This window comes from Adiantum capillus-veneris, chromosome 2, assembly GCF_014529385.1.
Source record: "Adiantum capillus-veneris isolate H3 chromosome 2, ASM1452938v2, whole genome shotgun sequence".
NCBI lineage: Eukaryota > Viridiplantae > Streptophyta > Polypodiopsida > Polypodiales > Pteridaceae > Adiantum > Adiantum capillus-veneris.
The window spans coordinates 179,213,951-179,229,417 of record NC_140932.1 but is presented as its reverse complement, the minus strand read 5'-3'; the positions used below and the strand labels follow the sequence as shown (position 1 = coordinate 179,229,417).

Sequence of the window (15,467 nt, the reverse complement as noted above, 5' to 3'; positions counted from 1 at the left end):
CTCTCTCTCTCTCTCTCTCTCTCTCTCTCTCTCTCTCTCTCTCTCTCTCTCTCTCTCTCTCTCTCTCTCTCTCTCTCTCTCTCTCTCTCTCCCCCCACCCCCACCCCCCTTTTCACTTGGCTGCTCAACCAAGGACGCAAGGTCTTGGAAGAAGGCACAATCTTTTAACTCGTGGGCATTCCAATGGAATTCAAGATTACCATTGAACAAAGATGGGGTTGGGCACTACAACAATTCAACAACAAAGTTCAAAGGTGGGTCGGGTTGCAAGCCTCTTTGGCAAGAAGAATTATAGTCATCAATCACTTCATGTCATCATACATGCTTTTTATCTATTGGCACACCCCAGATACTCAGTTGGCTCAAATATCTCAAGTTTGAAAAACCTTCCTATGGGTTGGGGATGTAAATAAAAGCAAGTCCTCCAAGGTTAAATGAGACATTGTCACCCTCCCTAGGAACCAAGGAGGGCTAGGGGTCACAAACATAGTGTTGAAAGTAGACAACATGGCTCTCAAACTCACGGTTAGGGCCCTCCTCAACCCTCATGAAGAGTGGGCCTCCCTTCTACTTAGACACCCTCAAATGTCAAAGAAAGGGAGCCAAAGCCCCTATCCCCACGATCATAGCGATGTTCAAAAGTCAGGAAGTCCATATCTTGGCTTAGCCCTGTTCAAATCTCTTATGAGACCCTGGTCTAGACACAAAAGCAAAGTAAAGCTTAACCTCAAAGGGAAAGAGTAGGTTTAGTGCATCTCAAAAGTTTCAATTCTGTGGCCTCTAAGCTACTATTCCCCTTCCTTGGAAGGACAACTGCCTGTGATTCCAAAGCTTATCAGAAAATGTATGCAGTGTTGGGCAAACTTGTAGAACAAATATGAGCATAGACTCGTTTCCCTAGGGGAAGTAGCAATAAGCTGCTTTTGTATAAGTTGCAGCAATCAATTAATGAGGAAGTCTTCCATCCTTGAGGGAAAAGTCATAGTAGCAAAAATTTTGTCATTCTTCTCTCACTACGGAGGATGGCTGACCCGCCTCTTGAATATATCAAAGTATAAAAATACTTTAACCATATGTTGTTCCACTTGCACTTTAAATTGAATATTACCACTTGCATCTTATGTGATCCTTAGTTAGCTTTGCCCATACTTGACAAAGTTCTTAGTCAAACAATGTAAATTCTGCAATGAACATGTCTTGCAACGATGTTCCTTGAAAATCTAAGGGTCAAAATAGAGTATATATTCTTTCTGTGCAACAAATTTTTGGCTCTGACTTGTTCTTTCATATGGCCTTCTATGGTTGTTATGGAATCTGCTAGTGATAGTGATGACCTAAGTTCCTGGTAGGGGATGTCATAAGAATCATCACTATCGCTACTATCCTTAGCAAGGTTGAATTTTGACACTTTCCCTTGGTGGTTGGCTGGTTAGGGAATGTTATTATATGTTTGCTCATGTATTGCTGTTTTTGGAATGACTTTTCTAGCCAGTTGATTAGAGCATTGTTAGCTCATTAACATGGCTGTCTTCTTCTTGGTTGAGTCTTTTCTTCATGTATAGGAGCCACGTATAACGATGCTAGTTGCGGTTGCGTCACCACTGGGGATTTTGAAATCCACTTCTGATGCACTAGTGATTTTTGAGATTTAGTTGAAAAATAAATAAAAAAATAAACAAATCCATAATTCAGATGAAGAAAACATTGAAGAGATTCCTAAGCAGTACAAAGAGAAGAAGGTATAGGAAAATGACGAAACTTCACGAGGTATGCTTCGAAAACCATATGCACAATGGATAATGTCAGAGGTAAGAAAAGAATGTTGATCAGTCTCAACAAGAACATGAGGCCAAAAATGACTAAGAATGGTCATCAAACTGCAAGGTGGCCTACAAGGACAAAGAAAGTTGGTGATGCGACGAAACAGAAGCACCCATCCAGTGTAAATTTGCCATCAGACACTTCATGCGACTACAAGACCGTATATAGGAAGTAGATCTTTTTACTGTAAATTTTCTATCTTGTATGTGACTTAATATAGCCTAACAAACAAAAGGGAATAACAATACTGATAGGAACAAAAGGTGCATAAATGCAAGAGCAACCATGGGTCAAGCCAAATTTTGGTCATCATCATTGGTTCTACTTGTGTTTGGAAGCCAAAAGGTGCTAGAGATACCTAGTAATCGTTTTCAAGACTGAAATCCCGAAAGTGTCAAATACAAGTCCAAATCAAGCAAAACTTTGTTAGGAGGCTATGAATATAGAATACAAGCTAAGGGTTTTTTTTATAAAAAAAAGGGGGTAGAAGTCTAACCCCTAGCCAAAGCTGCAATTTTTTCAAATCTGAAGCCATGATAGCCATCTACATACCTTGTACATCATGTATATGAGTTGTGGGGACAAATGGACTATGATAAGCTCATAGATGGTCATCTTTATCAAAGGATGTCGGATAAAGCCCTTTTGAAGCAAGTTACCAACTTGGGGAATTAACTAGGGTTTGTCATGCTTTGATTAAGTCATGTATCAAGTAGAAGCAATATAATTATTTACAAAGCACATAAAAGCTAACAATGGCAAATATAACTTTGATCACCTTGATGCAGGAACAAAGGAGTCACCAACAAAGACGAGCAGACACAAATGGTAGACGAAACCAACCTTTGTAGGGTTACATATTTTTTGTCCTCGATGCGGCGGATCAAATGCTGGACATGGGTTTTTGAACCTCAAATCAAAAAAATTATCTCCCAAATTTGGTCTTACAGACAGACTTTGTATTGGAGTGCAACTTGGCCTAAAGAAGTGAAGGTTTAGCCAGATAATTTCTACAGAACCCTGACAAAGTTTTCATTGACTCACAAAATCTGAAAGCCAATCATTCACTTCTATAGATTGTGGAAGTTCTTTATGAGGATGAGAAATACTCAAAATTGGTAGATTGATTGGAGTGAGTGATGGATGGAGCTTTATCTATCCATGATGATAAGAGTCAAGCTGAACGCGATTGGGTTTTTTTTAAAATTTAGATATGGAAATAGCCCTATAATGACAACAACAAATGTTGCACCTCGGGGCTTGGATGTGAAGGACATAAAGCTCATCATCAATCATGATTTTCATGGATCATAGTTCTTGTTGTGGTTTGACAAAAGTACAAGCAGTGGACCACAAGACATCAAAACGACAACAAAGACTGCACTGACATTGACAATCAGGTCATGTCAGGGATGACATGAATTAGGAGGGGGGAGTGTTGACCCATGGGTCAACAACACGACATAACTCAATTTTCGTACCAAAGTCTTATTTTTTGAGAGTTATGGAAGGGTACAGATTATGGTTAAAAACATCATCTATAATGAGTAGCTAATCTATTGCAGAAGCGTCGGGGTGCAATGGAACTTCTAGATTATAAATACAAAGCCATTGAACTCTATTTTTTGGTTTAACCTATGGTAGCCTTAGTATAAATGGTACCCGGGTCATTTTCTAAAGAGAACTTTTTCATAATCTAAGTTTTAAGTTGTTGGGGTATAAAGCCCAATGTGGTCGCCCAGGTAAGTGGGCGGGCCGCCAGGTATGTACACATATTCTTTTGTAAAAACCTAATAAGAACTCACTATGCTCTACACATTACAGTAGAGCGAGTTCACCATATTGTCGTGCTCTTCTTCTTGCACTCTCTCTCGCGTCGCACTTCCGCTCGTACTCCGTCAACTAGTATCAGAGCTCAGATCGAGGCTCGGGGCAGCACTGCAAGAGGCTAGAGTAACCAGCTCAGATTGGAGTGAAATTCGACAGGCAAAGACACGGCCCCAAATCTTGTGGGTGAGCTCGTAGGACTCGGTGTGCTCAGAATTTCATTCTGAGGTCATCTCGGTCACAGTTCGGCTTCGACAAAGTTCTGCGCAGGCCATTTTCGACTACGTGGTCTCAGCGGGTGCAGATCCGACTCTACAAATTTGGGGTTTTTGGCCCACGACTGCAGGTGCTGAGGATATCGACACTCCCAGAGTGTTGATTTGTGGTTGTCTACACATCGAAGGACGGCTCACAGTTCTTGGAGGCATGTCACATACGACACGGGCGCATCTACACACAGACTGTAGGCGACATCCACTAGTTCATCAGGTAGCTTGTGTTTGCTGCTTGATATTCAAGATTTCATCCTGACATTGCAGGTACTTCCACATGGGATGTATTGTCAGAGATGATGTATGTCTGTTGAGGGTTTGCTGGCTGTGAGTCACGCAGCAAAAAACCGTCGCAGCGGTTACAGCATACAGTGGGAAATTTGTGGATGTATGACTTTGTGGGAAGTCTATGTACTGTCAGATTTACTGCAGCCTTTGTTGAGGGTCGAGTGAGGTTTTATTGAGCTGGGGGATTCTCGAATGTTGAGATCCTTTCGGTGATATAGGTCTTGGAGCGATCCCTCGAGCACCCTTAGATAGGCAGCTAGGATGTATTGACTGTGAGTTAGACAGTTGGGATTGCATCTTTGCTTTACTGCCGTTGAGGCATTGCCGCAGTCTATGCTTACAGGACAGTGACAGGACAGTCAGAGACAGTACAGGTGCAGGACAGGTTTACCCACAGCTTGCAGTGTTAGAGAGACAGTGGTTTTTTGGTCTGTTTTTTAGTACACCAGAACCATTTTACAAAGGAGACTCTGTCAAAATTTCAGCAGAATCTGAAGCTTTCTTGGTTCATTTGACAAGTTGATATTGGTTCAGAGATCAGTTTACAGGGGAAACTCTGCCGAATTTTTCCCAGGAAAGTAAACTACTGTGAAGCATAGCTATGGCTGGATCACAGGACACTGCTCTTTACAATATCAAGAAGCTAGATGGAACCAATTTCCCATTGTGGAAGAAGCAGATTTGGCACGTGTTGGTACAAAAGAAGCAGATAAAACCTATAAAGCTCAAGGGGATAAAACCAGAAGATATGGACGAAGCTGAATGGAGCGAAATGGATGAATTGGCACTTTCTACCATTATGCTGACTTTGGCAGAAAGCGTTTACTTCAATGTAGGAGACGAGATGTCGGCTTATCAAGCATGGTTAAAGCTGAGTGATCTTTATGAGAAGCAGAGTGCAGCTTCACAGGTATACTGGCTTAAGAAGCTTGTTGACTTGAAGATGAAAGAAGGGACACCTATGTCCAATCATCTGAATGAATTCAACACAATCTATAGTCAGTTGTCAGCTCAAGGTGTCAAGTTTGATGAACCTGTTAGAGCTATGTTCCTGTTGATCACATTGCCGGAAAGTTGGGACACTTTTCGCACAGCTTTGAGTAATTCTGCACCTCCAGATGGTTTGAACATAGCAGGTGTAGAAGGAAGTCTGCTTACTGAAGAAACCAATAGAAAGACAATGGACAAAGGCAAAGGAACAGCCTTAGTTGTCAGGGGAAGGACCAAAGAAAAGTACAAACGTGGAAAGAGGAATCAGTCTCGTAGCAAGTCCCGCAGTGCTAAAGGCAAGAGTGACATAGAATGCTACCATTGTGGCAAGAAGGGTCACATGAAAAGAGACTGCAGAGAATGGAAAGCAGAAAAAGGCAAAGAGAAAGCTGAAGACCATGGTGAGAAGAACAAGTCCTCAGTGAAGATTCAAGAAATAAATGTGACAAACACTGTTGCAGAAGATGGCAGTCTAGTGTCAGGAGACATCTACTTCTTGAAGAATACAATGGACTCAGCTCTTCTTACAGCATCTGATGGAAATGCACTGAGTGACTTGATTATAGACTCAGGGGCATCACTTCATGTGTCTCCAAACAAGGAGTGGTTTACCTCTTATGTGACCACTAAAGATCATGTTCGGCTAGGCAATGGGCAGACAGGTGAGATCTTAGGTGTTGGAGATGTTCAATTGAAATTTCAGAATGGCTCTTCTTTCACGCTGAAGAATGTGAGACATGTTCCCGCAATTACAAAGAGCTTGATCAGCACAGGTTTACTTGATGATGCTGGCTACGTCACCACTTTTGGACAGAACATGTGGAAGATATCCAAGGGTTCTATGACAATAGCACATGGAGTAAAGTCTGGAGGACTTTACATGATTTATGTATCAAATGTCTCTAAAAATGTAATCAATGTAACCGAGCAGCCGAACGTTTCTTTGTGGCATAGCCGGTTAGGACATATGTCCAAGAAGGGAATGGAAATCTTGTCTCGTTCTGGTTATTTGCCTGGCTTTTCATTTAATGATTTTGAATTCTGTGAACATTGTCTGTATGGTAAGCAAACACAGCAGCCACATAAGCATAGAAGCAGTAGAAGAGATACACAGTTGGCACTTGTTCATAGTGATTTGTGTGGACCTATGCCTAACCTATCTCTAGGGGGAGCTTCTTACTTTATGACATTTATAGATGATTACTCGAGGAAAGTATGGGTTTACTTTCTCAAGCACAAGGATGAAGCATTTAGTGTTTTCAAAACGTTTGTGACACTTGTGGAGAATCAAAGTGGCAAGAAGCTTAAATGCTTACGCACTGACAATGGTGGAGAGTATGTTTCAAAGGCCTTTCAGGACTTTTGTGAGTCAAAAGGTATAAAACGTGAACTTACTGCTCCTTACAATCCTCCTCAAAATGGTGTTGCTGAGAGGATGAATAGGACCATACAAGAGAAGGTAAGAAGTATGTTGTCTAATGCACAGCTGCCAAACGGGTTTTGGGCTGAAGCTGTATCAACAGCTGTTCATCTTGTAAATAGATCTCCTAGCAAGGTTTTGCAGAAGGATTCAGTGCCAGAGATGGTATGGTCAGGCAAAATGCCCTCATACAAGCATCTCAGAGTCTTTGGCTGTGAGGCATATACTCACGTTCCAAAGGAATTTAGGAACAAACTTGAGCCAAAGAGTAGAAAGTGCATCTTTCTAGGCTATGGTAATTATGGTGAGATGGGGTACAGACTTTGGGATCCCGAATCCGGAAAGGTTGTCCGCAGCAATGATGTTCACTTTAATGAATCCAAATATCATTCTAAACCAGAGAGGGTTAAGGAGATTAGAAGAGTTGTCTTCCAAGAAGATGGACCTGCACGTGCAAGACAAAATGTCAGGGCTCAAGAGGAGCAAGGACAGGATAGAGTGGAACCACAGGTTGTGGCTGAGCCTGAGCCACCTATTGTGCGTAGATCTGGACGTGTCACGCGACCTCCTGATAGGTTTGTTCCATCTATGAACTATGTCATGTTGATTGATTGCAATGAGCCTTCATGTTACAAGGAAGCAGTGCAAATGAAGGACTCCGGGAATTGGCAATTGGCCATGCAGTCAGAGATGACAGCTCTGCATGAAAACAAGACATGGAAGCTAGTTAAATTACCACAGGGCAAAAAGGCTCTACCTTGTAAATGGGTTTACAGGTATAAGATCACCGCTCATGATAGTCAGCCAAAGTACAAAGCAAGGCTTGTTGCCAAGGGCTTTAAGCAAGAACAAGGCATTGACTTTGATGAATTCTTCTCTCCGGTGGTCAAGATGACTACATTGAGATGCTTTCTTGCATTGGTTGCCATATTAGATTTGGTGTTGCACCAAATGGATGTCAAGACAGCGTTCTTGCATGGTGATTTAGATGTGGAAATTTACATGCAGCAGCCAGAAGGGTTTGTTGAGAAAGGCAAGGAAGATTGGGTATGCCAGTTGTTAAAGAGTCTTTATGGCTTAAAACAATCACCGAGGGCATGGTACCATAAATTCCACAAGTTTATGCTTTCTCAAGGCTACAAACGTAGTGAGTTCGATCACTGTCTATATACAAAGAAGGCTAAGGATGGTAGTTGGCTGATCCTTATTTTGTATGTGGATGACATGTTGATTGCTGGCAAGCACTTGGAAGAAATTTCAGCTTTGAAGTCAAAGATGGCAAAATCGTTTGACATGAGAGACATGGGTGAGGCAAGTCATATACTTGGTATGCGCATTGAGAGAGACAGATCAAAGAAGTTGATTTGGTTATCTCAAACAGAGTATATTGACAAGGTTTTGCAACGTTTCAATATGGAGAATGGAAAGGCACTGAGTGTTCCATTGCCACCATATGTGAAACTTAGAAAACAAGATTGTCCTGTGTCTGAGGAAGAACAGGCTGAAATGGATAAGATTCCATATGCGTCTGCAGTGGGTAGTTTGATGTATGCAATGATTGCTACTCGCCCAGACATTGCATTTGCAGTGGGAGTAGTAAGTCGATACATGTCAAACCCAGGCAAGAAACATTGGGAGGTAGTGAAAGGAATATTGAGATACCTGAAAGCTACAAAGAGTATGCGTATATGCTATGGGAATCAGGAGCTACGTGTAAAGGGTTTTACAGACTCAGATTATGCAGGTGACTTAGACAACCGAAGGTCTACGTCAGGGTATGTCTTTACATTGGCTGGTGGAGCAGTATCATGGCGTTCTAGATTACAAGATTGTGTTACTTAGTCTACTACAGAGGCTGAATATGTTGCAGCATCAGAGGCATGCAAAGAATCAATTTGGCTTAATCGACTAGTAACAGATTTGGGAATCAAAGAAGAGATGCATGTGTTATATTGTGATAGTCAAAGTGCTATACAATTGGCTCGCAATCCAGTTTATCACTCAAAGACAAAGCATGTGGATGTGAAGTATCATTTCATCAGGGAAATGCTCGAGGATAAGCAACTTTAGCTTGTCAAAGTTCACACCATAGAAAATCCTGCTGATCTACTTACAAAAGGACTTCCCTCAGAGAGCTTTGCGCATTTTCGCAAGCAGTTAGGTGTAGGGTAGTACATCACTTCTCTACATCTCTTGTATATTAGCTTGTATAGTAGCTTCTCTTACACTTAAAGTACCACATTGGACTTTAAGTGGGAGGTTGTTGGGGTATAAAGCCCAATGTGGTCGCCCAGGTAAGTGGGCGGGCCGCCAGGTATGTACACATATTCTTTTGTAAAAACCTAATAAGAACTCACTATGCTCTACACATTACAGTAGAGCGAGTTCACCACATCGTCGTGCTCTTCTTCTCGCACTCTCTCTCGCATCGCACTTCCGCTCGTACTCCGTCATAAGTTGTCGTCGACTGTGTGTGAGAGAGAAAGAGAGCACGAGCTTCATCCTGGCGCTACTTCCCGCTTGCTCATCACATTAGAGATTCGACTACACCATCACGATAGGCTCGGTGAGAGCTAAGCATCAACGCCAAGCATTCCACGAAGATAGAGAACGCATGCTAACGCATCTACGAGCTATTTGGGGTCGTAAGTGTATCAAATGATGTCTGTTTTTTGCATGCAAGTAGTCATTAGAATCCTGGTGACATAAGCTATGCAAAAATACTCACAGATTTTAGTTTTGAGCAGTTCCAAAATTTTGCTCTGTCTTCATATGCATTTTCCACATATAGGTTTGGAGTGAGGATTTTTGAGTGTAGGGGCTTTGGGACAAGTGTATCCTAGTGAGGTGATGGTGTTCCTTAAGTTCCGTATGATTTTGGTATGATTTGGTGAGTTTCCTTTCGTTTGTGTGTATGTGGGTTGGGCGATGTAGTTGAGAGCAGCGAGATTCTTGATTGTGGTTTAGTTGGCTTTCCAAAGTGTTGTATATGTGGATGGGCTCAGCCTGACAAGCTAAAGAGATTGGATCTTCATACATTGCCTCAACACTCTTCAGTAAAAGTTCCTCCATGTTCTCCTAATCCTTTGTGTCCTCAACCTGTATAACTAAAACTAAAACTGCAGTTTGATCTGCTTCCTAAACTGTTTCTTGAACTGACAACTGAAATGTATCCTTAGCGTCCACTTCAACTGTAGTCTGAACTAGCTTAGCTACTGCAGTATCCATTTCCATCTGAACTCGCATCTTCCGTTGCAATTCTGTATTCTGCTTCTTCAAATCAGCTAATTGTCTCTGTAGAAGCAAAATTTCCTCCTTGGATTCCTCCTCTGCAAAAGCTTGGTATGGTTTACTAACCACATCATACATTTTAATTTTAATTTGCTCCCACACTCCTTTCATATACTCCATGACCTCACTGTTCATTTTCTCAATATCTCCTGAACTGTCATACCAGCCTTCTGCATCCAGCTCTTCTTCTGACATGTGTCTGATCTTTTCCTCCACTTTTCTACAAGCTGCAACCCTGCTTAACAGTACTCTTTTGCTACTTTCCAAAGATGCATTAACAGTAGACATTTCAGTCAATTGCTCGTCAATTGCTCTTGCAGTACTTGGAACCACTCCTCCTTCCATTTAGAAATTCTTGTTGAAGTCTTTTCTCTGACTGACTCTACCTGCTTGTAGGAGTCTAATTCTTGTGTCATCAGTTCCTGAACTTTAGTTAAATCCTGAACCTTTTTTGCCAAAAACTCTATCTCATTTTGTGCCTTCTTGTCCTTTAAAGTCCCTTGCTTGACCTGCTTAAGTTCAGTTTGAAGGCTATCATTCTCTCTACTAAAAATGGTGAGATCTAGAGACTGCTGCTCCACATACTCTTTAACCAAATTTAGTGTAGTTTTCACTTCAGTAAAAGAGACATTAGAAAATTGAGCTTTAGTAATTGCAGGTCTTTCCAAAATAGGATCTGCAAATGTAGCTACAGGCTGCTGCTCTGACAAATTATGAAGTCTCTCGATCTTAAAACCTATTTCGGCAGTTGCAGGTATCATAGGCTTTTCAAGCACACTTGCTGGAGTATCTGAAAATAAATATCCAAACTCTTCATCCATCTTATCTTTTACTGCATTCAAAGATTCTTGTTTAGAGTAATTTGCAGACAAAAGATCCTGAATGTCTTTATCTGTCTACACAGATCTATGGTCTAAGAACAATTTCTGTCTTTTCTCTCTTCTTATTGAAGAGCCTACATCTTCAGTTACCTGTGGTGAAATTTGGCACTATATCCCCTGCAAAATGCTTTTGTTGTTGACATATTGAAATACAGCAGCAAGATAAGGCCCTACCTTAGTTGTCCTATCCTTCCTTCTTTGCTTTGTGTAAATTTCAAATTTCATCCTGTCAAACAAAATATTAGCCCACCCCATCTGTCTACCACTTTTTGCTAACAAGATGCCATAATTCTCCCTGCTAATATAATTAGACTTTACCAAAAAAAATACCCGTTTAATAAACCACCTGACCTGTTGCAGCCTAACTGCACTCTTCATTCCTGACAGTTGGTAATAATGCCTTTCTCCCTGAGATGGACCAAAAGCTATGGTCATATCTTTCTCAGTAGCTTTGCTGAACTCATTATCTTCTGCAATAGAGAGGTCAAACACCCTAGCTACTAACTCTTCAATCAAATAGTCTTCCTTGAAAATTGTCCATCATTTGACTGTAGTTGTTTCAAGTAAACTGTGGCCATGTGACTGTTTCTCCAACTCACCCATGCGAGTCTTGAAAAATCAAGGAGACCAATTTTTCTAAGCCATGCATTGTTTATTCATTATTATCCATGTCATACCTGAAATCAAGAAACGTGTAGTCGGAGATAGCTTCCTCTTTGGGTTGTACCATGCGGGTAGGGGTTACCATCTCTGGTTCATCATCAGAGCTTGGTCTTGCACCATTGGGCCTTGAAAGCGAGTCTTTCATGCAGAGCTTCTTAACGTAGCAAGAACTTCATTATCGGCTCTTGCATCCGGGCCAACACTCGTAGAGGAGTTGCGAATTGTCGACATCCTTAGCCCTGTCGTAAAATGCAAGAATGGGTTGTACCTCATGTTGTGATTGCGCACTACCTTTTCACATGCATAACTAGTCACCGTCAAAAAATCATCATTTATAAGACTTCCCCCTTGATTCTCGACCCTTTGCCCAAAAAATGGTTTAAGTCGGAATCCATTGATAGGTTTTTTAATAATTGTACCCTGTTGATCACACAGTAAAAAAGTTTTGGGCCCCACTAATTTTACAATCTGGAATGGCCCCACATACCTGAGTTTGAGTTTACCTGGTCTTAGGCCCAATTTACTGTTATAAACCAGTACCCAATCACCTGGAGGAAAAATTATGAATCTAATATTTCTATTAATCCAAGCTTGTCTCCTTTGTTGGATAATGTCAGCAATGTATTGGCTATGGATTCTATCCTCTTCTAACCTCAGTAAAGCCTCTTTCCTGTAACTGACTGAGTTTTCAGGAGACAAATTTTCCTGAACTGCAACCCTGAGACTTGGCTCTATAAATTCCATGGGTACCACTGTTTCCAACCCATACACTAACTTGAATGGTGTCATTCCAGTAGTAACTTTGTATGCTTTTCTAAAAGCCCATAGTGCAGAATCCAATTTTTCATCCCGATCTGTCTTGTGTTGATTGACCAGCTTCCCAATAATCCTAACCAAAATCTTGTTGGTACTTTCTTCTTGTCCATTGGCCTGGGGATAGTACACTGTCGACTTCTTATGCAAAATCATACGCAGTTCAATCAATTTATTGATTACTTTGTTAATAAAATGTCCTCCCTAATCAGAAACTAGCTCAATGGAACAGCCAAACCTGGTCATAATGTTTCTGTACAAAAACTTTGCTACACTTTTTGCTTTATTGTCTCTTAAAGCCATTGCCTCTACCCACTTTGTACTGTAATCAGTTACAACCAAGGTATACCTGTTTTGTGTAAATCTGGCATGTGGTTTGGTTGGACCAACAAAATCCAATCCCCATTTCTGGAATGGTTCCAAAGGCAAAATAGGTTGCAATGGCATTCTATCCACATTCAATGGCCTGCCATCTCTTTGACACAACAAACAGTTTTTACTGAACTCTTGAGCATCCCTAATTACTGTTGGCCACCAGAGTCCTGCTTGAAAAAATTTCCTTGCAATAATCTCTCCTGAGAAGTGGCCTCCTGCATTCCTTGCATGTGCTTCTGCCAAAACTGATTTTTGCTCAAACTGTGGTACACATCTCCTTATTACCTGATCAATGCCCATCTTATATAAAAGTCCTGCAATAACTGTAAATGGTTTACTTCTCAATGCCATCCTCTTCCTGTGATCTTTGGTCATAGATTCAGGTAACACTCCTTCAATCAAAAACTGAAACATATCTTCATACCAGTCCCCTGACTGGTCAGTCACTTGAACTAAAAACAGATTTGCATCAGGTAATTGGTCAGGTACTCCTGAGGAATCAGCTTCTCCTGTTTCCAACCTACTGAGATAATCAACCAAAACATGAAGTCGTCCAGGAGTATGTATGGCCACATAATCAAATTCTTGCAGAAGCAGTATCCATCTAGCCAACCTTCATGATAAATGTGGTTTGTTCACCAAATAAATAAGAGCCTGATGATCTACATGGAAAATTACCCTATTGGCCGAAAGGTAATGTCTAAATTTTTGCAATGCATAGATCATTCCCAAGCATTCTCTCTCAGTCATTGAGTAATTCTTCTCTGCAGGTGTCAATACCCTGCTGGCATAGTAAATTCCTGCATCAATGTTGCACCCACTGCCACATGAGATGCATCTACAAAGATATGGAATGGTAAATTCCAATCAGGAACAAGAAAAATAGGTGCTATAGTCAGCATCTTTTTCAATATCATAAATGCTCTACCCTGCTCTTCTCCCCATTCAAAACTGTATCTTTCTTTGTAAGTGTGGTTAGTGGTGTACAAACATGTGCCAAATATCTTAAAAATTAATTATGCCATTTCACTTGACCCAAAAATCTTCCCAATTGCTTAATGGTTTTTGGTTCTAGTGCTTTATTGATTGATGTTACCTTACTTGGATCTATAAACACTCCTTCTTTAGAAATGAAAAGTTCCTAAGAGAACTCCTCTTTGAATTGCAAAAGCACAATTGGCTAGGTTCAATGACAGCCTACATTCCCTGCATTTCTGAAAACATAACTTCAAGTGCTCTAAATGCTCCTGTTTCTTTCCAAAAACACTAAAATCATCCAAGAAAACCCTCATAAATGTTGTAAGGTATTCTTCAAATACACACTGAACGACTTTCTAAAATGTTGGTGGAGCATTTTTCAAGCCAAATGTCATCACATACTGGCATAAACTCCCCATTCAGTCACAAAGGCTGTTTGCTCTTTGTCTTCAAGTGCCATTAAAATTTGGTTGTATCCACTAAAACCATCCAGGAAACTGTAAAGCTCATGTCATGCTACTGCATCCAGTAATGTATCACAAAAAGGTAAAGGAAATGGATCAGTTATCGTAGTAGTATTCAGTTTCGTGTAATCTACACAGACCCTGATCTTGCCATTTTTCTTTGGAACAATAACAATTGGCGACAACCAAGTAACCTCATCCAATGGGTAAATGAAACCCACAGCCGATAGTTTGTTGATTTCCTCTTTAACCTGTTTGGCATAGTTAGGATTCATCCCGTATCGTTGTTGTACAACTGGAACTGCATCTGCTTTCAAGTTAATTTTATGTTGGCAAAAGCTAGCATCTACTCCCTTCATATCATTATATTTCCATGCAAAAATATCTTTGAATTCCAACAACAATGCTTCAATTTCTGCTTAAACTCCTCATCTATTTCTGCTGAAAGCTTTACTGTTTGTGGTTCCTCCTCAGTGTTCAGGTTCAGTTCCTGCCATTCATCCTGAGTGACTCTTGCAGTCCTGTCCATTTGATGTTCAAATACTCTTTCTACCTGCTTTACTGCTTCAATGGCTTCCAATTCTTCTTTTCTTTCAGTTTGCAAATTCTTTAATAACTCATTACCCATTTTGGTAGGTGACTGCTTACCCTGAGCAATCAGTGCTTCCTGAGTCAAGGACTTTAGTCCATCATCTTGATGCTGTAAAACATACTTAGTGGCTATCTTTTGCACATCCACTTCAAAGATAGGTACCACTGATGAATTGGTTCTAAAAAATTCTTCTTCAATATCCTCTCCAATTTCTTCTACCATGTTCAATCCTTCTGCATGCAATGCCCTAAAACCTGGTGGGATTACCTTTCTGGCATCCATTTGCATTCTAACTTTCTTCTTACCCCTTTTGATCACAATGGAGTCTGCTCCCCATAATTGCTTGATTCTTGCTGCTCTTAACCATGGTCTTCCTAACATGATTGGATAAGAACGAATAGATTCCTCCAACTTGAGTACTACAACGTTGGCTACAAATTGCAGTCCCCCAACAGAGATTTGCAAATTCCTCAAAATACCCAAAGGTTGAACCCGCATCTCATCTGCCATTTTAACCTGAAAAGGAGTTGGATCCCACTTCAAAAGATTCAAACGTTTGCAGGTTGACTCCGGGAGAATATTAACTCCTGACCCCCCATCCAAGAGTACACCTGGGAAGAACACTTTTCCAATGGAAGCCCCAACTACGGGTACCTTGTAATCAACAGCCAAAGGTTAAACTTCATAAGCTTCACCACAAATAGTGTCCAAAGGGTCCATTCTGGTTTCTTGATTCTTTCATGCTACTTCTCTAGTAAGTCTTTTCAACAATTGCTGTGAAAATGCAGGTAC

General features: G+C 40.9%; 1 protein-coding gene across 1 annotated transcript; it reads right to left on the bottom strand.

The window, feature by feature from the left end:
• Positions 1–11,594: 11,594 nt before the first annotated feature.
• LOC147464151 (uncharacterized) lies at positions 11,595–12,422 on the bottom strand. Its single transcript, XM_086498261.1, has one exon. The coding sequence runs from the start codon at positions 12,420–12,422 to the stop codon at positions 11,595–11,597; it is 828 nt and encodes a 275-aa protein (XP_086354387.1).
• Between the last annotated feature and the right edge of the window lie 3,045 nt (positions 12,423–15,467).